At 42.1% G+C, this 15,189-nt stretch overlaps 1 protein-coding gene across 1 annotated transcript; it reads left to right on the top strand.

Moving 5' to 3' along the window:
* Positions 1–1,736: 1,736 nt before the first annotated feature.
* Positions 1,737–9,866, top strand: tmem267 (transmembrane protein 267). The gene is made up of 3 exons (XM_061260728.1): positions 1,737–1,951; positions 3,525–3,935; positions 6,818–9,866. The coding sequence occupies exons 2-3, from the start codon at positions 3,606–3,608 to the stop codon at positions 7,151–7,153; spliced, it is 666 nt and encodes a 221-aa protein (XP_061116712.1). The 5' UTR covers positions 1,737–1,951; positions 3,525–3,605; the 3' UTR covers positions 7,154–9,866.
* Positions 9,867–15,189: the final 5,323 nt, after the last annotated feature.

The following is a 15,189-nucleotide window of genomic DNA, read 5'->3' as shown; positions in this document are numbered from 1 at the left end:
ATTTTTCATTATTATTGTTATAATTAGGAATGTCCTATCATGCTATTGCATACAAAAAAAAAGCTGAGCAGGCCCAGTTGACCTTGATTTTAGATCATAATGGCAAAATGAAAATATCGTGACGTTGAAAGATGGTTCATTATTGGGGCACGGACAGCCAACGCATGAGTTATAAAGTTATGTCCTAGTCGGCTAGAAACATTTCACTTTTCAATCAAATTCATGAGCCTATACAGAAAATCCACTTAGCTGATGGAGGCATCTCGCCTAACTTTCCATTTCAATTCTCAAGACAAGATCATTACAAAGCTGTGCTGAATTAAAGTATGTGACTTATATGTATTTCTGCATCGAAGTCTAAATCAGGCGGCATGGATGGTGCAGTGGGTAGCACTGCCGCCTCACAGCAAGGAGGTCCTGGTTTGTAATCCTGGTCCGCCTCTTTGTGTGGAGTTTGCATGTTCTCCCTGTGTTTGTGTGGGTTTCCTCTGGGTACTCTGGTTTCCTCCCACAGACCAGAGACATGCAGGTTAGGCCAATTGGAGAGTCTAAATTGCCCGTGGGTATGAATGTGTGAGTGAATGGTGTGTGTGCCCTGTGATAGACTGGCGACCTGTCCAGGGTGTATTCCTGCCTTTCGCCCAATGTATGCTGGGATAGGCTCCAGCCCCCTGCGACCCTGTTCAGGATAAGATAATGGATGGATGGATGGAGTTTAAATAAATCAGATTATACGTCATATACATGGCCCATTGGTCGAGATTTACAGAATGTATTTACACAATTGGCAACCATCAACCACGTTTGACAGTTTTCACATTTGCCCGTTAATAATATCTAGCAAGCCAAATGGCTTGAGCTATGCTTGAAAACCAGCAAATAAGCACTACCTGGCTACTGACAAGTGAAACTTAATTATTTGGAAAGTAAGTAAAGAAAGTACCGGAAAAACCGCAGAGAAGGATTCTTTGATGGACTGTTTGTACAGTTGTAAGCAACACATGCCATAATTAATTTAACACGAATAACATTTTTAGCTACCTATATGAAATGGGACATCTGATTCGCTGACTTCACACAGATAAAAGAGGGGGATGGGTCCGGTCAGAACTGTAATATTAAGGGTCAATGTCAAGTTCATGGGAACCACCATAGACAGTAGAAAAAAAAAGATTCACGCCCTCCAAGAGCCACAAGGACTTAGAAGTGATGTCTCATTGGTCCACTAAATGCTATTACAGTGGCCAAATGGCTCAATAAATTAAGAAATCGGGGCGTGGACATATATAAGACAAGCAAATTAATCTATTACGCCTAAATGTTATTGTGAGAAAGAAATATTGACTTGGTATTTTGACCGCAACTGTACCATTGACTTTACATTGAAAACGGGTCAGAATTACCTATACTGGAGCCAACCGCAGTGGCGCTAGTGAGCACAGTTTATTGTAACCAGGAAATGCATAACCCGGAAATGAGCTTCAAAACAGAAGCCCGGTTTTGGTCGCTTGGATTTACGCCAGTGTACCGCTGGACGATAGAGTGCAGGTGCAGGTGCAGACTGGTGCTGGTGTCAAACAAAGCTCTCGGTCTCGAGAACTACTCATCGTGAAAATGTCAACTGAGCATGGAAATGCTCAAAAGACTTTCAGCTTGTCGGAAATGTTAAATAAATAGAAATATAAAAAAAACCCCAGATATTGTTGTCAAAATATATAGCTAATTTAGTACCCTATTCCCGCTGTGTTATGCCTACCCCCTAGAAGGGTCGTGTACGTCAAAGTACCCGGATTCGTCGGTCTGGTCTATTATGTGAACGTCATTGGTGCTCCGGCAACCTCCCTAGTCCCTTCGTGATTACGCTAGCACCCGAGGGAGGCTTGCTGGATGTCCAGACTGTACACTGAGAAGACCGACGTCGAGCAGGAGCCGATACCTTTTGAATGATAAGGTAACGTCGATGTAACATTGACCAGATACCCATTATATAGCTATCTTGCTATTTTTTCTGGTAACTTAGGCCAACCCTTAGTAGACTAGCCTAACGTTACATCAGTATTTGGAATGTCAAGCTAGCTGTCTAAGGTTGCTCTAAGGCTAGGTATAGGTAACGTTACAATGGCTAGCAAAATTGTGTGTGCCTATAGGAGTATTTTCACCAGAATTTCAAACTGCTGTTGAAAATGAAAGTAGCCAGCAAGCTTTCTGTAACTTTCGATTTAATTTTGAACAAGTCTACGCAAATAACTTGCTATAGCTAAGGTTAGCCATTTAAATTGCTTGCTGTTTAACTGTTATATTGCTGCCAAGCTAAGACCTATCCCGAAATATTCTGAAAAAGTATTCTCTTCGAGATAATGCTTTTTATTTTGGTGGTAAAACGCAGATCTGGGCAAGAGCCGGCTTGTTAGCTTTTACAAAACACACAGCACACAATACAGCTACCGTAAAGTAACGCTAGCATTCCATGACAGAGAAGCTAGCCTTGTTTACTAGCTAGCTAATCTAACGTTACTTTTATGTACCTAGGTCCTATTAGCTGAAGTGGTTCTAGATGGCCCTTGCTCTTTGCTTGTCAGTTGCTGACGATAGTACACGTTTCGCTCTGCACATCATAGGAATCTGTCATAAGGGCGAATTCCGTACTAGTAGTATGGATCCAGTCGGCAACGCGTCACAGGCATGTAGGCGGAGGCTTCTGACAGGAAAGCAAACTAATATCTGCCATTGTTCTGAATAGGGAGGAATCGTAGATACTCGCAATTTCAATAAATAATAATGTCAGCAAATTACATTTGCTATATTCTTTTGAGGTTACAGAGTGAATAGATAATCTACATATGTTTCTATGTTTCTTACCACGTTATGATCCACAACCATGGGAAAGTATACTAACTAGCCAGACTCCCTTGTTTATTTGTGCATTTACTGCTTTCATGAGTTTTCTTTTAATAACACTTAAATGTAATATCTGAGAGTTACATATGCTTAATAGATAGGCTATGTTTATTTTTAAACAATGCATACATGTTTCTTTGGTGGAAAAACACACCCAGGGGAAAGAACCTGACCTGTCCTGGTATTCGTTTTTTACTGGGTTAGGCCCGGAGAAAATGCTCTGCAATGCCTTTAATTGGATCTCCTGCTTAAATTCGGCAAGTGAATGGACAAATCAGCCTTTCGTCATTTGCAGAAAATCTTAAAAAGTCAGGATCTCAACAGGTTGCTGTTTGAATACTTTGCAAAAAGAGCAAACTCTCATGGGTGGATGTTCAAATAATACACTATTTGGTCTCATGCCTCATTTGTGGCCATGTCTGCCTGGCAGATTCAGAATTCTAGTTGCTGCCCAGTAGAGGGCAAAGCCAGCCAGCCGGCATTCAAATACTCTCATTTTTGGCTTTTGATTGTCTGGTTTTTTCAGCATTCTCGATTGCTGACCTATCATAGACACGGCCCACTATTATTCAGACAACGGAATATTTGGCCTCACCTCTGATTTGCATCTCTTTTGGCTGTTTCAGAATGTGGAAGTGCTGACCCTACAATGGGTGAGTGCCACCGTGCGGTGATCTGACGACAGACACGGACCCTCCTCTCTCAGCATGGCTGTGACGGTGAACATTGCTGCGGAGGCAGAGAAGGCCCAGGCCCTGCTGCAGACCTTCAGCACCGCCTCGGTGGTGGCCAGCACTGGCCTGGGCGTCTTCTGCTTCTTGGTGGACCGCTTCCTGCAGCTCTCCTTCCTCCAGAGCCAGGTTTGGCTGAGGGCTGGGGCGGACAGTGCTGTCCACGGCGCCATCGGGCTGTGGTCCTGGGCCATCGTCATCGGGCTGAGGAAGAAGAGCGACCTGTGGGAAGTGGCGCTGGCTGGGCTCCTCGCCACAGTCATCGACCTGGACCACTTCTACCTGGCCGGCTCGCTGTCACTCAAAGTAGGTCACTCCTCGCCCATTGAAGGCCTTTGCTTCGTGACAGTCCGACCTTTAAAACGGATTGTTCTGCTCATTCGATTCCTCTCGCACTCCCATGTGTGCACACACGTCATAATGACCTTTAACTAGAAAGGTCAGTGGAGAATGTTTTTAATTTGCATCTTCTCATTTACAACAATAACCATGGGAAATGAAACTGGTAGGAAACTTGGGGGATTGTGTAGCCAACTAATTGTAGTTGGGAGCTTAATATGGCCAGATTGAAAGATAAATTTTTCCATTTTGTGGTTTTGACCAGGCCATGAGTCCCTCACCCACCAAAGTGGTAATGTTCCTGAATTAGCTTGTGGTTAACGGATATGTGATTGGAGAGGGTTTGAGTCCATGGGAAATTGAGGGTCGGGGGAGAGAGAAGTAAGTTGTTCCCATGTAACTGCAAATCAAAGTTAAAAATAGCCATGCAGATTGCTATTGCATTATGCAGAAGTAAGTATATCTGAATATAATAAGGGTATCATGCTCATCGTAGCTTCTCATTAGTTATGAGAACATGTTTGCTGATGTGAAGTTCAACCTTGTGATACTGCAGACAATAAGCAGTATTAAAAGCTTTCTTCCAAATTACAATTCACACAATAGGGTCAAACAATGTACCAATGGTATACTCAGATAGCAAAGTATAACAGTATAGTATATGATCTCAGTGATATTTGTCAGTTAGCCTATATTTGCATGCAGTGTCATCTTTAATGTGAAATCTTATGCTATATGTGCATGTCAGGTTTGGCTATTAAACCCAGTGAACCCAACGAGAATGCGAAGGGTAGAGTGAAATGTGTTAGTTTTGCTATATCATGAAGGCATTTGTACTTCAGATCAAAATAATGATATGAAAAAACTAGCCTAACTGATAGTACAAATTGCTAATAATACTAGCGGTTATATTTCCGTTATCTCCATGATTGTAGCAATATGGATAGACTTCCAAATACAAATTATTTTGAAGAATTTCAGAAGCAACAAATATTCATATAAAATTAATTATATATGGTTTTCAAAATGTCATGTTTGGATTTGGGAAAATCCCTGCTATACACTCACCGAGCACTTTATTAGGAAAATTTTTACTTTATTATACATATTTATTCATGCGATTATCTAATCAGCCAATTGTGTGGCAGCAGTGCAATGCATACAATCATGTAGATATGGGTTAGGAGCTTCAGTTATTGTTCACATCAACCATCAGAATGGGGGGAATAAAATGTGATCTAAGTTACTTTGACCGTGGAATCATTGTTGGTGGCAGACAAGATGGTTTGAGTATCATGCAAAGAATGGTGCAAAAACAAACAGAAAAATCCAGTGAGCAACAGTTCTGCAGACAGAAACACATTGTTAATGAGAGACGTCAGAGGAGAATGGCCAGACTGGTCAAAGCTTACAGGAAGGTGACAGTAAGGCAAATAACCACACATTACAACAGTGGTATGCAGAAGAGCATCTCTGAACACACAACTCATAGTAACTCTAAGTGGATAGGCTACAGCAGTAGAAGTTGAAAAAATATGAACAATAAATACCTAATAAAGTGCTTGGTGAGTGTACATATATAAGCAGTTTTTTGGTCGAGTCTCCCCTGAAGTTAAAAGATGGCTGAAAATCATGTTAACGGTTGCTCAGGTGTCTCCATTTCCATGTTTCCATGAAATGGGAATGATGAACATGGAACACCATGGAATACCAAATGAAAGGGCTGATTGCCTGTACTTTTGTCTCATATTCATCTTTTTTCCCAAATTCAATAACTAAAATAACACATTTGACACTACCATTGAAATACTTTTGGAGGGCACTGTAAATATCCTTTGAATTTTTTTTTTTAAACAACCAAGCTTATAACAGAAAATTAGTACGGATGAATGGTTCATTATGGTTCATGAAGCCAGTTAATATGCATGATGAACCATGCATAATTGAGGAGGAAAGCCAGCTGTTGCATGTGGGTTTTAATTTCTGTGGTACTGTTGTTGCATGTCGGATGGTGTGACATGCCCCCATGGTGACCGTGATGGTGCTGACTGTGGCCACATTTCCCCAGGGTAAGGGCCTGCAGCCCTGGTCCCAGAGAGCCCCAGGCTCTGCTGCTTTTCATTGTTGCTGTGCACTTAATGAATCAATTAGAGCCATTGTTTGCACAGTTACTGTAACTCGCTTCACCTTCATGCTTGGGTCTGGATTGGTTCCTGATTCCAAGGTGAAGACAGAAACCAGCTGTGGCTCTGGCTCTCTGGTACCAGGGTTGCACACCCCTGCCCAGGGCGATGTACAAATGTCTGTTGCATGGCCCAGGGAGTGAGGCTTTAGTGTTTCCCAGCCAACTTCTCTGGTCGATTGGGGATCTGCAGCCCTCCTGCGATTGCTGAACAGGAAGTATGGTCCTCTAATGCGCTCAGCTAGCTGAGTGAAAGGAACCACCGCTTATACGAACTGCAAGGCTGAAATGGGAGGCTGTCCCAAATCCTAACATATTGCAGGTGGTGCTACATATATGATGGGATATTCAAAATGGGAAGACCAAAGTTAAGAAATGCTTTCACGAGTACAAAAATGAGTAAACCTGGTTGACAAACATCTGGTTGTGGAAAGACTACTTCATATTATTGAGTATTGAATCAAGTACAGAAGAGACTCATTACATTTAGCCAAGGTTGTCTTTTGTGGTTGTTTGAGGAACGTGCTGCTCATTCACAAACTAACTGGACTCTATATAATGGTACATTGTTGATATTGCATACTGGACCCCATCGCATTTTTGAATGAATAGGAGGGTCTGTTAGTGTATGAATTGAAACACCCCTTACCTCTTCAACTTCCACCAGGCGGCTCTGAATCTGCCCCACCGGCCACCCCTGCATTGCTCCACCCTAATACCCGCCTTCTGCCTGTCCCTGAGGCTGCTGATGTGGGCCTGCCGGCTGAAGGACTCCTGGTGCTTCCTGCCCTGGATGGTCTTCATCTCGGTGGCCTCTCACCACGTGCGGGACGGGGTGAGGCACGGCCTCTGGGTCTGCCCCTTTGGGAACACTGCTCCTGTGCCATACTGGCTGTATGTGGCCATCACTGCCACCCTTCCCCACCTCTGCTCTGTGCTCATGTACCTAACGGGCACCAGAGACATGATCTCCACCAAACACGGCATCGCCATCGATGTCTGACGCCATCCCTATCTGACTGGTTGCCGGGGTGATGTCTCATATGTTTGCCTCTGTTGATGTCTAATGCCTGTCCCCAGTTCTTCCCCAGGAAACCTTTCCTAGTTCCCCATGGCTGATATTCCCTCCCCAGAAAACCTTTCCTAGTTCCCCATGCCTGATTTTCCCTCCCCATAAAACCTTTCCTAGTTCCCCATGGCTGATATTCCCTCCCCAGAAAACCTTTCCTGGTTCTCCATGCCTGATATTCCCTCCCCAGAGAATCTTTCCTAGTTCTCCATGCCTGATATTCCCTCCCCAGAAAACCTTTCCTGGTTCTCCTTGCCTGATTTTCCCTCCTGAAAAAACCTTTCCTGGTTCTCCTTGCCTGATATTCCCTCCCCAGAAAACCTTTCCTGGTTCTCCATGCCTGATGGTCCCTCCCCAGTTCTTGGAATTGCATAGCTTCTTTGTGAATACATTTATAGTACCCTTTCTTTTAATGTCACTCTGAATGTTCCAGTTTCAGGTCATAACTTGGGACCTGTATGTTTCTGTCTGATATCGGAACACATTTCATGAGAATCTTTTGCTTTCTGTGTGATCTTAAAAAGCTCAAAGGGTCTTTTTATATGGGTTTGAGCGATATACAGAATTATTGGCACCCTTGATAAAAATGAAGAAGAAAGGCTGCATTTAATGAACAACACAGATAATAATCTATATCAGGGGTTCCCAATTCATTTTCTGTCTGGTCCACTTTCTAGGATTCAAGTGACTTGGTGGGCCAACACCGACCCCCTCACCCCTCCCTCATTCAAAATGCAGACATGATAGGCTACATGAGTAGGGCGGAGTTCATTTTGAACAATTTGTCAATTCTTTCCAGTTGCATGAACACATTCCTTTCAAGTACAAATGTGACATTCAATAACCATTTTATACTGTATTTTTATACAAAGGAGCATCAACTTTGCACAATTATAGTGTACTGCTGGACACATTTCTATGGAGGCCTAAACCTTCATTAAATAAACAATATAATTGGCCATGGCAGAGAAGCGCAACAGTCATTTAACAAAAATAAAGACATACTTTTATTTCAATAGATTTACTTTGTTTTTTTTATTCAGTAATCTTATCATTTCTGAAAAACATAGGTGTCAAAATTATTGCCTACCCTAATTAATTACTGTAAATAAATTTGCAATATAACTAGTTCATTTAGAGTTAATCTCAGTCTAAATTAACTATAGTATGTCATTCCATATTTTGGTTCCATCGCTAAAGTAGTAAAGCACACACTTTATTTTCCAACATGTGTAAAGTATGTCAATATCTGTATTATTTTCTTGTTTACAGTATTTTATTTCTTACATATTTATCAAGTATCAAGTATCAAGTCACTGTACTTCAGTAACTGTGTTCAATAACTTTACTCATTTCTTTTTCTTTTTTTGAGAGCAGTAACGATCGTCGTCACCAAGTGGTGGCATGCCTTTCTTTTAAGCTTTTATTTAATAATACCTGATGTGGTAGTCAACATTCAAACTTAAGAGACAACGTGAAATGCTTCCTGAAAAAGACCAAACCACACTTGGATGTTGATAAGGCAGCCAATCAGCAGCAAGGTCGCACAAGGCAGCTTCCACATGATTGACAAACGCACATCACATGATTCACATAAGCTGTACTACCTTGTTGTAGTAAAATGTGGTTGCTGATTGGCTGCTTTTTGAACATCCAATGACATCAGTGATTTTTTTATTTTTTTTTCTCTGGTATTTCACGTTGTCTCTTAGGTTTGGATGATTACAACCGCATTGGACAAGGACAAGGACAAGGACAAGACCGTAAGATAGGCAATACGCCACATGGCAGCAATGACTGTTACTGCGCTCAAAAAATACTCAACAATGACTATCGCCCAGCCTTTTACAGGAGGTCAATGCAGGGGTCCTGCCTTATAATGATTGAGCCAAAAGAGGCATCCCATGCTAGATTGTGTACACCCAACATGAATCATGAAAACAATGCTCTTTGCTCATTGCTGTCTCCCTCATCTGATTATCCTGCGAAAAAAGACCTCAAGTACCATCTGAACATTTTCTCGGCTTACAAATTATGACAAATCAAACAAAAGTAATAAATCATCGTTTACCTCAATAATGGATATGCCTGACTTATACTTCTTCATTATACTGCTGCTATTCTTTAATTCATATTCATTTTGAAGGGAAATAGAGTTTGTACAAATGAATTTGTCTTTATTATCCATAATTTTATTTTTAACAAGTGGATCAGTTGTCCATCTGTGATAGAGTTGCATAAATTTGGATCAAGGTTTTAAGCCTTATAAATACACTTTTGTAAGTAAACATTTAAAAAGTAAAAGTTTTAAGCCTTAGTGTAATACACACCTGCTCTGGGGAAAAAAACTCCTATAATTAATATCAACAAGGCAATATCCAACTTCAACCCCCAAGTAGTTTATTCATTTGAAATGTTTTATTTTGATATGATATATTTTTGATATTGACACACTGAATCTGTGAACTTGTATTTTGCACATATTATGTTTGCACTTCATCTAATATTTATGTAAGTTGTGTGTTTAGTTTTTTTGTTTTTTTACTACATGTGCGTTCATATTGTATCTTGTGAAGTAGTTGACATTTAAATTTTTAGATATTTAAGTGCATTCAACTGTAATAAAAATACAATTACCTTCCTGGAATATTTTGTTTGTGTTTTTGTTGCAACGCATCATAACTGGATAGGGATAGTGGGTAGGCTACAGCAGTCAAAAATAACTGTTAAAGACCTAATAAAATGCTCACTGCGTGTGCAGTGCCTAGAAAAAGCATTTGCCCCTTCCTGATTTCCTCTATTGCACGATTTGTTATACTGAATGGTCTTTCAGGTCTTTAGGCAAAATGTAATCTCAGAGATCCTGAGTATTTGTTTGGGGAAAAAAGTAATCAAACACCCATATCACCCATGTGACAAAGTAATTTCTCCCTTAAACTCAGTAACTGGTTGCACCTTCTTTAGCTGCAATATTGGAAGCAAACACTTCCCATAATTTTATTATTAATGAATAAATTATTTCACATTGCTGTGTAGGAATTTTAGTCCCCTCTTTTTTGCAGAGCTGCTTTAATTCAGAGGGTAGGTTTTCAAGGAGGAACTGCTGGTCCTGCCACATCATCTCTACTGGATTCAAGTAAAGGCTTTGACTCCAAAGCCACTTCTAAGGCTCTGAGACTCCATTGAACCACAGCAAGAGCCATTATGTCCAAACCAAGAACCCTGTGGTTAATCCTCCCCGCATTGGCAGGCCTGCCAAAAAAGTGAGAACATACCAACAGTCAAACGTCACAGTGAGAACATTATACCAACAGTCAAACGTCACAGTGAGAACATTATACCAACAGTCAAACGTCACAGTGAGAACATTATACCAACAGTCAAACGTCACAGTGAGAACAATATACCAACAGTCAAATGTGGTCACAGTGAGAACATCGTACCAACAGTCAAACGTCACAGTGAGAACATTATACCAACAGTCAAACGTCACAGTGAGAACATTATACCAACAGTCAAACGTCACAGTGAGAACATCATACCAACAGTCAAACGTCACAGTGAGAACATCATACCAACAGTCAAACGTCACAGTGAGAACATCATACCAACAGTCAAATGTGGTCACAGTGAGAACATTATACCAACAGTCAAACATCACAGTGAGAACATCATACCAACAGTCAAATGTGGTCACAGTGAGAACATTATACCAACAGTCAAACGTGGTGGCAGTTTGATTGTGTGGGATGCTTTGCTGCCTCGGAACCTGTACAACTTGCAGTTATTGAAGGAACCATGAAGGAGACGGTTTGGTCGTCTGCATTTCCTACTGAAAAGTGCTTTTTTATGGGACTGTACCGTATTTACCATGAGTGCATTTCCTCCTGAAAAGTGCTTGAATTTTTCCCAGTATTCTTCAGGCCAGGGCAGCTTTCACGTTTGTATCTTTATAGCTTACATGCATCAAACCTTGACTACAGAAGCACTAAGGGCCTGGATCACTTTTTTTTTCTTTTAATCCTTATTGACTAATCAAAATGGCAAGAATAGAAGTACAACAATGACCCAAGCGAAGTAAGCCTAGGTTGAAAAAACAGTTTGTAATTTGCATATGGCATACTTTATAGATTCTGAAGGTCTGTTAAGTCCTTTTTTCTGCAGCAATTCAGGGTACCGTCCATTAGCTGCGATACAACCTTTATTATTGTAAGACTATTATTATTATTATTATATCATAGGACAAGCAGTCCTCCACAGAAAGGGAATAAATAACAATTAGATACCAACAATACATACATCAGTGTGCACTTTATTAGACTTCTACAGCTGTAGCCTATCCACTTTGAGTTATGATGCATTGTGTGTTCAGAGATGCTCTTCTGCATGTTGTAATGTGTGGCTGTAACGCACGGTTACTGTCATTACATTACATTAATAGCATTTAGCAGATGCTCTTATCCAGAGCAACGTACAGTTGATTAGACTAAGCAGGAGGCAATCCTCCCCTGGAGCAATGCAGGGTTAAAGGGCCCAATTTAAGGGCCCAACGGCTATGCGGATCTTATTGTGGCTACACCGGGGATCAAACCACCGACCTTGCGGGTCCCAGTCATGTAGTGTGTGTGAAAATCCCAGGAGATCAGCAATTTCTGAGATACTCACACCACCCTGTCTGCCACCAACAATCATTCCATGGTCAAAGTTACTGAGATCACATTTTTCCCCTTTCTGATGGTTGATGTGAACATTACCTGAAGCTCCTGACCTGTATCTACCTGACTGTATGCATTGCACTGCTGTCACACAGTTGGATGATTAGATAATCGTATGAATAGGTAGGTGTAATAAATAAAGTAAATGTTCCTAATAAAGTGCTTGGTGAGTGTATGTATGTATAGTTATCAAGCAATACAAGGAATTGAACCTGTATTTAACGTATGTGTTTTTCATAATACTCTGTCAAGTGAACGCACTTCCCTAGTTTGTCCAGCAGATGTCACCCTGTGCACAAAAAATAACAGCATGTTCCCAGCTGCTCATGTTCACCGACAAGGCAAAACTATGATTTAGGAGGGGAGATTGAGACAGTGGGGTTTTCATGGATTATAGCAGCCTGCTGGTTAGTTCCGTCTCTTTTTTTGTTCTCTCTCTGCTTTTCCCTTTTCTTTCATTTCCAGCTATTTCCTCATTTTTCTGTTATGGGTTTAATTTTACCCCAAGCTCCAAGTTCATGCATTGCCCAAAGCCTCTCAGACAAATGAAGACTCTTTGTCTGAAGGGGTTGCTGCAGTGGACACACACAGTACCAACGACATGTATGGCATATGGACGACACTGAGAGCAGTGCTTGAAAGCATGTATCACCCTTATTTGTGTAATTTAAGTTTAAATACCCCCTGATAAATGCACTGATGGCCCATACACAGCCAGCCTGAAGCCTGAAGCCTGAACCCGCCAGCCTGAAGCCTGAAGCCTGAACCCACAGCCAGCCTGAAGCCTGAACCCACAGCCAGCCTGAAGCCTGAACCCACAGCCAGCCTGAAGCCTGAACCCACAGCCAGCCTGAAGCCTGAACCCACAGTCAGCCTGAAGCCTGAACCCACAGCCAGCCTGAAGCCTGAACCCACAGCCAGCCTGAAGCCTGAACCCACAGTCAACCTGAAGCCTGAACCCACAGCCAGCCTGAAGCCTGAACCCACAGCCAGCTTGAAGCCTGAACCCACAGCCAACCTGAAGCCTGAACCCACAGTCAGCCTGAAGCCTGAACCCACAGCCAACCTGAAGCCTGAACCCATAGTCAGCCTGAAGCCAACTTCATTCAATTTTCACAGTTTTAATGTGGGCCTTATTCATGAAATATCAGTTTTTTCAAACTTCTCGAGTGGCTGTTTTTATTGTGTGTGAAATGAAAGCACACTGCTGTAAAGCCTGTTTTGTGCTTTTATAATTCCATCAATTTATATTTTATTTAGATTTAGAGTTTAAGATTATTTAAATATGGCAATTGGAGATTATAATTATTCATATCATAGAAAAACAGGATTGAACATTAAAATGAGGGGTGATCCGAGTACTCGTTTTAAATGAGTACCTGTAACGATAATTGAGTTTTTTCTGATCATGAGTGTTGTACAAGTAATTGGATCATTATCCGTGATTAGAGATTTGGCCTGCTTTATTATTATTTTTTTTTAATTGGCTGCAGTAGATGTACATCATGGAGCGACATTGGCTCAGGCGGTAAAAGCAGTCGGAGGGTTGCCGGTTCGATTCCTGGGTGTGTCGAAGTGTCCCTGAGCAAAACACCTAACCCCCAATTGCTCTTGACGAGCTGGTTGGTGCCTTGCGTGGCAGCCAGTCGTCGTTGGTGTGTGTATGTGTGTATGAATGGGTGAATGAGAAGCATGACTTGTACTGTGCTTTGGATAAAGGCGCTATATAAATGCCTGCCATTTACATTGGTGACGAATGCGTAAGATAAAGTTAACGCCGTTTCGTGATTAGCCAGTTCCTCCCTGGTTCCCCCCCTTTGATTACCTTATTGGCATTTGGCAGACGCTCTTTTCCAGAGCAACATACAGTTGATTAGACTAAGCAGGAGACACTCCTCCCCTGGAGCAATGCAGGGTTAAGGGCCTTGCTCAAGAGCCCAACAGCTGTGTGGATCTTATTGAGGCTACGCCGGGATTAGAGCCACCAACCTTGCGGGTCCCAGTTATTTACCTTAACCGCCACGTTACAGGAAGCCCCCTTAGATGAGTGAAAATGACTGTCTGCTGCCTCGTCACTTCTCTCTGGTGCATGTCAAGAGGCTGTTGTGTGAACTTGTGGATTACGGATATAACTACTTAACTAGTATCTTTTCATAGTGTGATCAGTGGTGCATTCAAGATCGCAAACGCTAGTGAACATATTCAAACTTTTTTCTGTACACCACGAATGTGAGCTAACAATTTGAAAAGGTAGCGCTCCCAAACAGAAATGGCTGCCAATGGGGAAGACACGGAGAGAACAAAAGTCGACTATTATTTATCTAAAAAATACATTTCAGATAAGCAACATCAAGCTGGCATTGTTAGATCTAAGTTGCATCACTGTTTATTTAGTAAACTACACTGCTCCAAAAAATCAAGGAAACACTTAATCATCACAGTGTAACACCAAGTCAGTTAAACTTCAGGGATATCAATCTGTCCATTTATTAAGCACAAGTGATTGTGAATCACTTTCACTTGCTTTGTTGCAAATGAAAGTGAAAACAGGTGCAATTGAGATGCAAAAGCACGACAACCCCCAAAAACATAATGGTTTTGCATGTGGTGGCCACAGACAATTGCTCTCTCCTTATCCTTCCTGACTGATTCTTCTCTAGTTTTGTGTTCTGCAAGTGTCCTTGTCACTACTGGTAGCATGAGGTGGTACCTGCAGCCCAATCAGGTTGCACAGGTAGTCCAGCTCCTCCAGGATGGCACATCCATACGAGCGGTCACAAGAAGGTTTGCTCTCAGCACAGTCTCAAGAGCATGGAGGAGATACCAGGAGACCGGCCGTTACACAAGGAGAGCTGGACAGGGCCATAGAAGGGCATCAGCCCAGCAGCAGGACCGGTATCTGCTCCTTTGTGCGAGAAGGAACAGGAGGAGCTCTGCCAGAGCCCTACAAAAAGACCTCCAGCAGGCTACTGGTGTGCATGTTTCTGACCAAACTGTCAGAAACAAACTCCATGAGGGTGGCATGAGTGCCCGACGTCCTCTAGTGGGACCTGTGCTCACAGCCCAGCACCATGCAGCTTGATTGGCATTCGCGAGAGACCGCCAGAATCGGCAGGTCCGCTATTGGCGCCCTGTTCTCTTCACAGATGAGAGCAGGTTCACACTGAGCGCATGTGACAGGCGTGAAAGTTATGCTGCCTGTAACATCATCCAGCATGACCGGTTTGGCGATGGGTCAGTGATGGTCTGGGGAGG

The sequence above is a fragment of the Conger conger genome, chromosome 11, assembly GCF_963514075.1.
Source record: "Conger conger chromosome 11, fConCon1.1, whole genome shotgun sequence".
In the NCBI taxonomy this organism is placed as follows: domain Eukaryota; kingdom Metazoa; phylum Chordata; class Actinopteri; order Anguilliformes; family Congridae; genus Conger; species Conger conger.
Note: the sequence above shows the minus strand (reverse complement) of the source record. Positions and strands in the feature narration are given on the sequence as shown.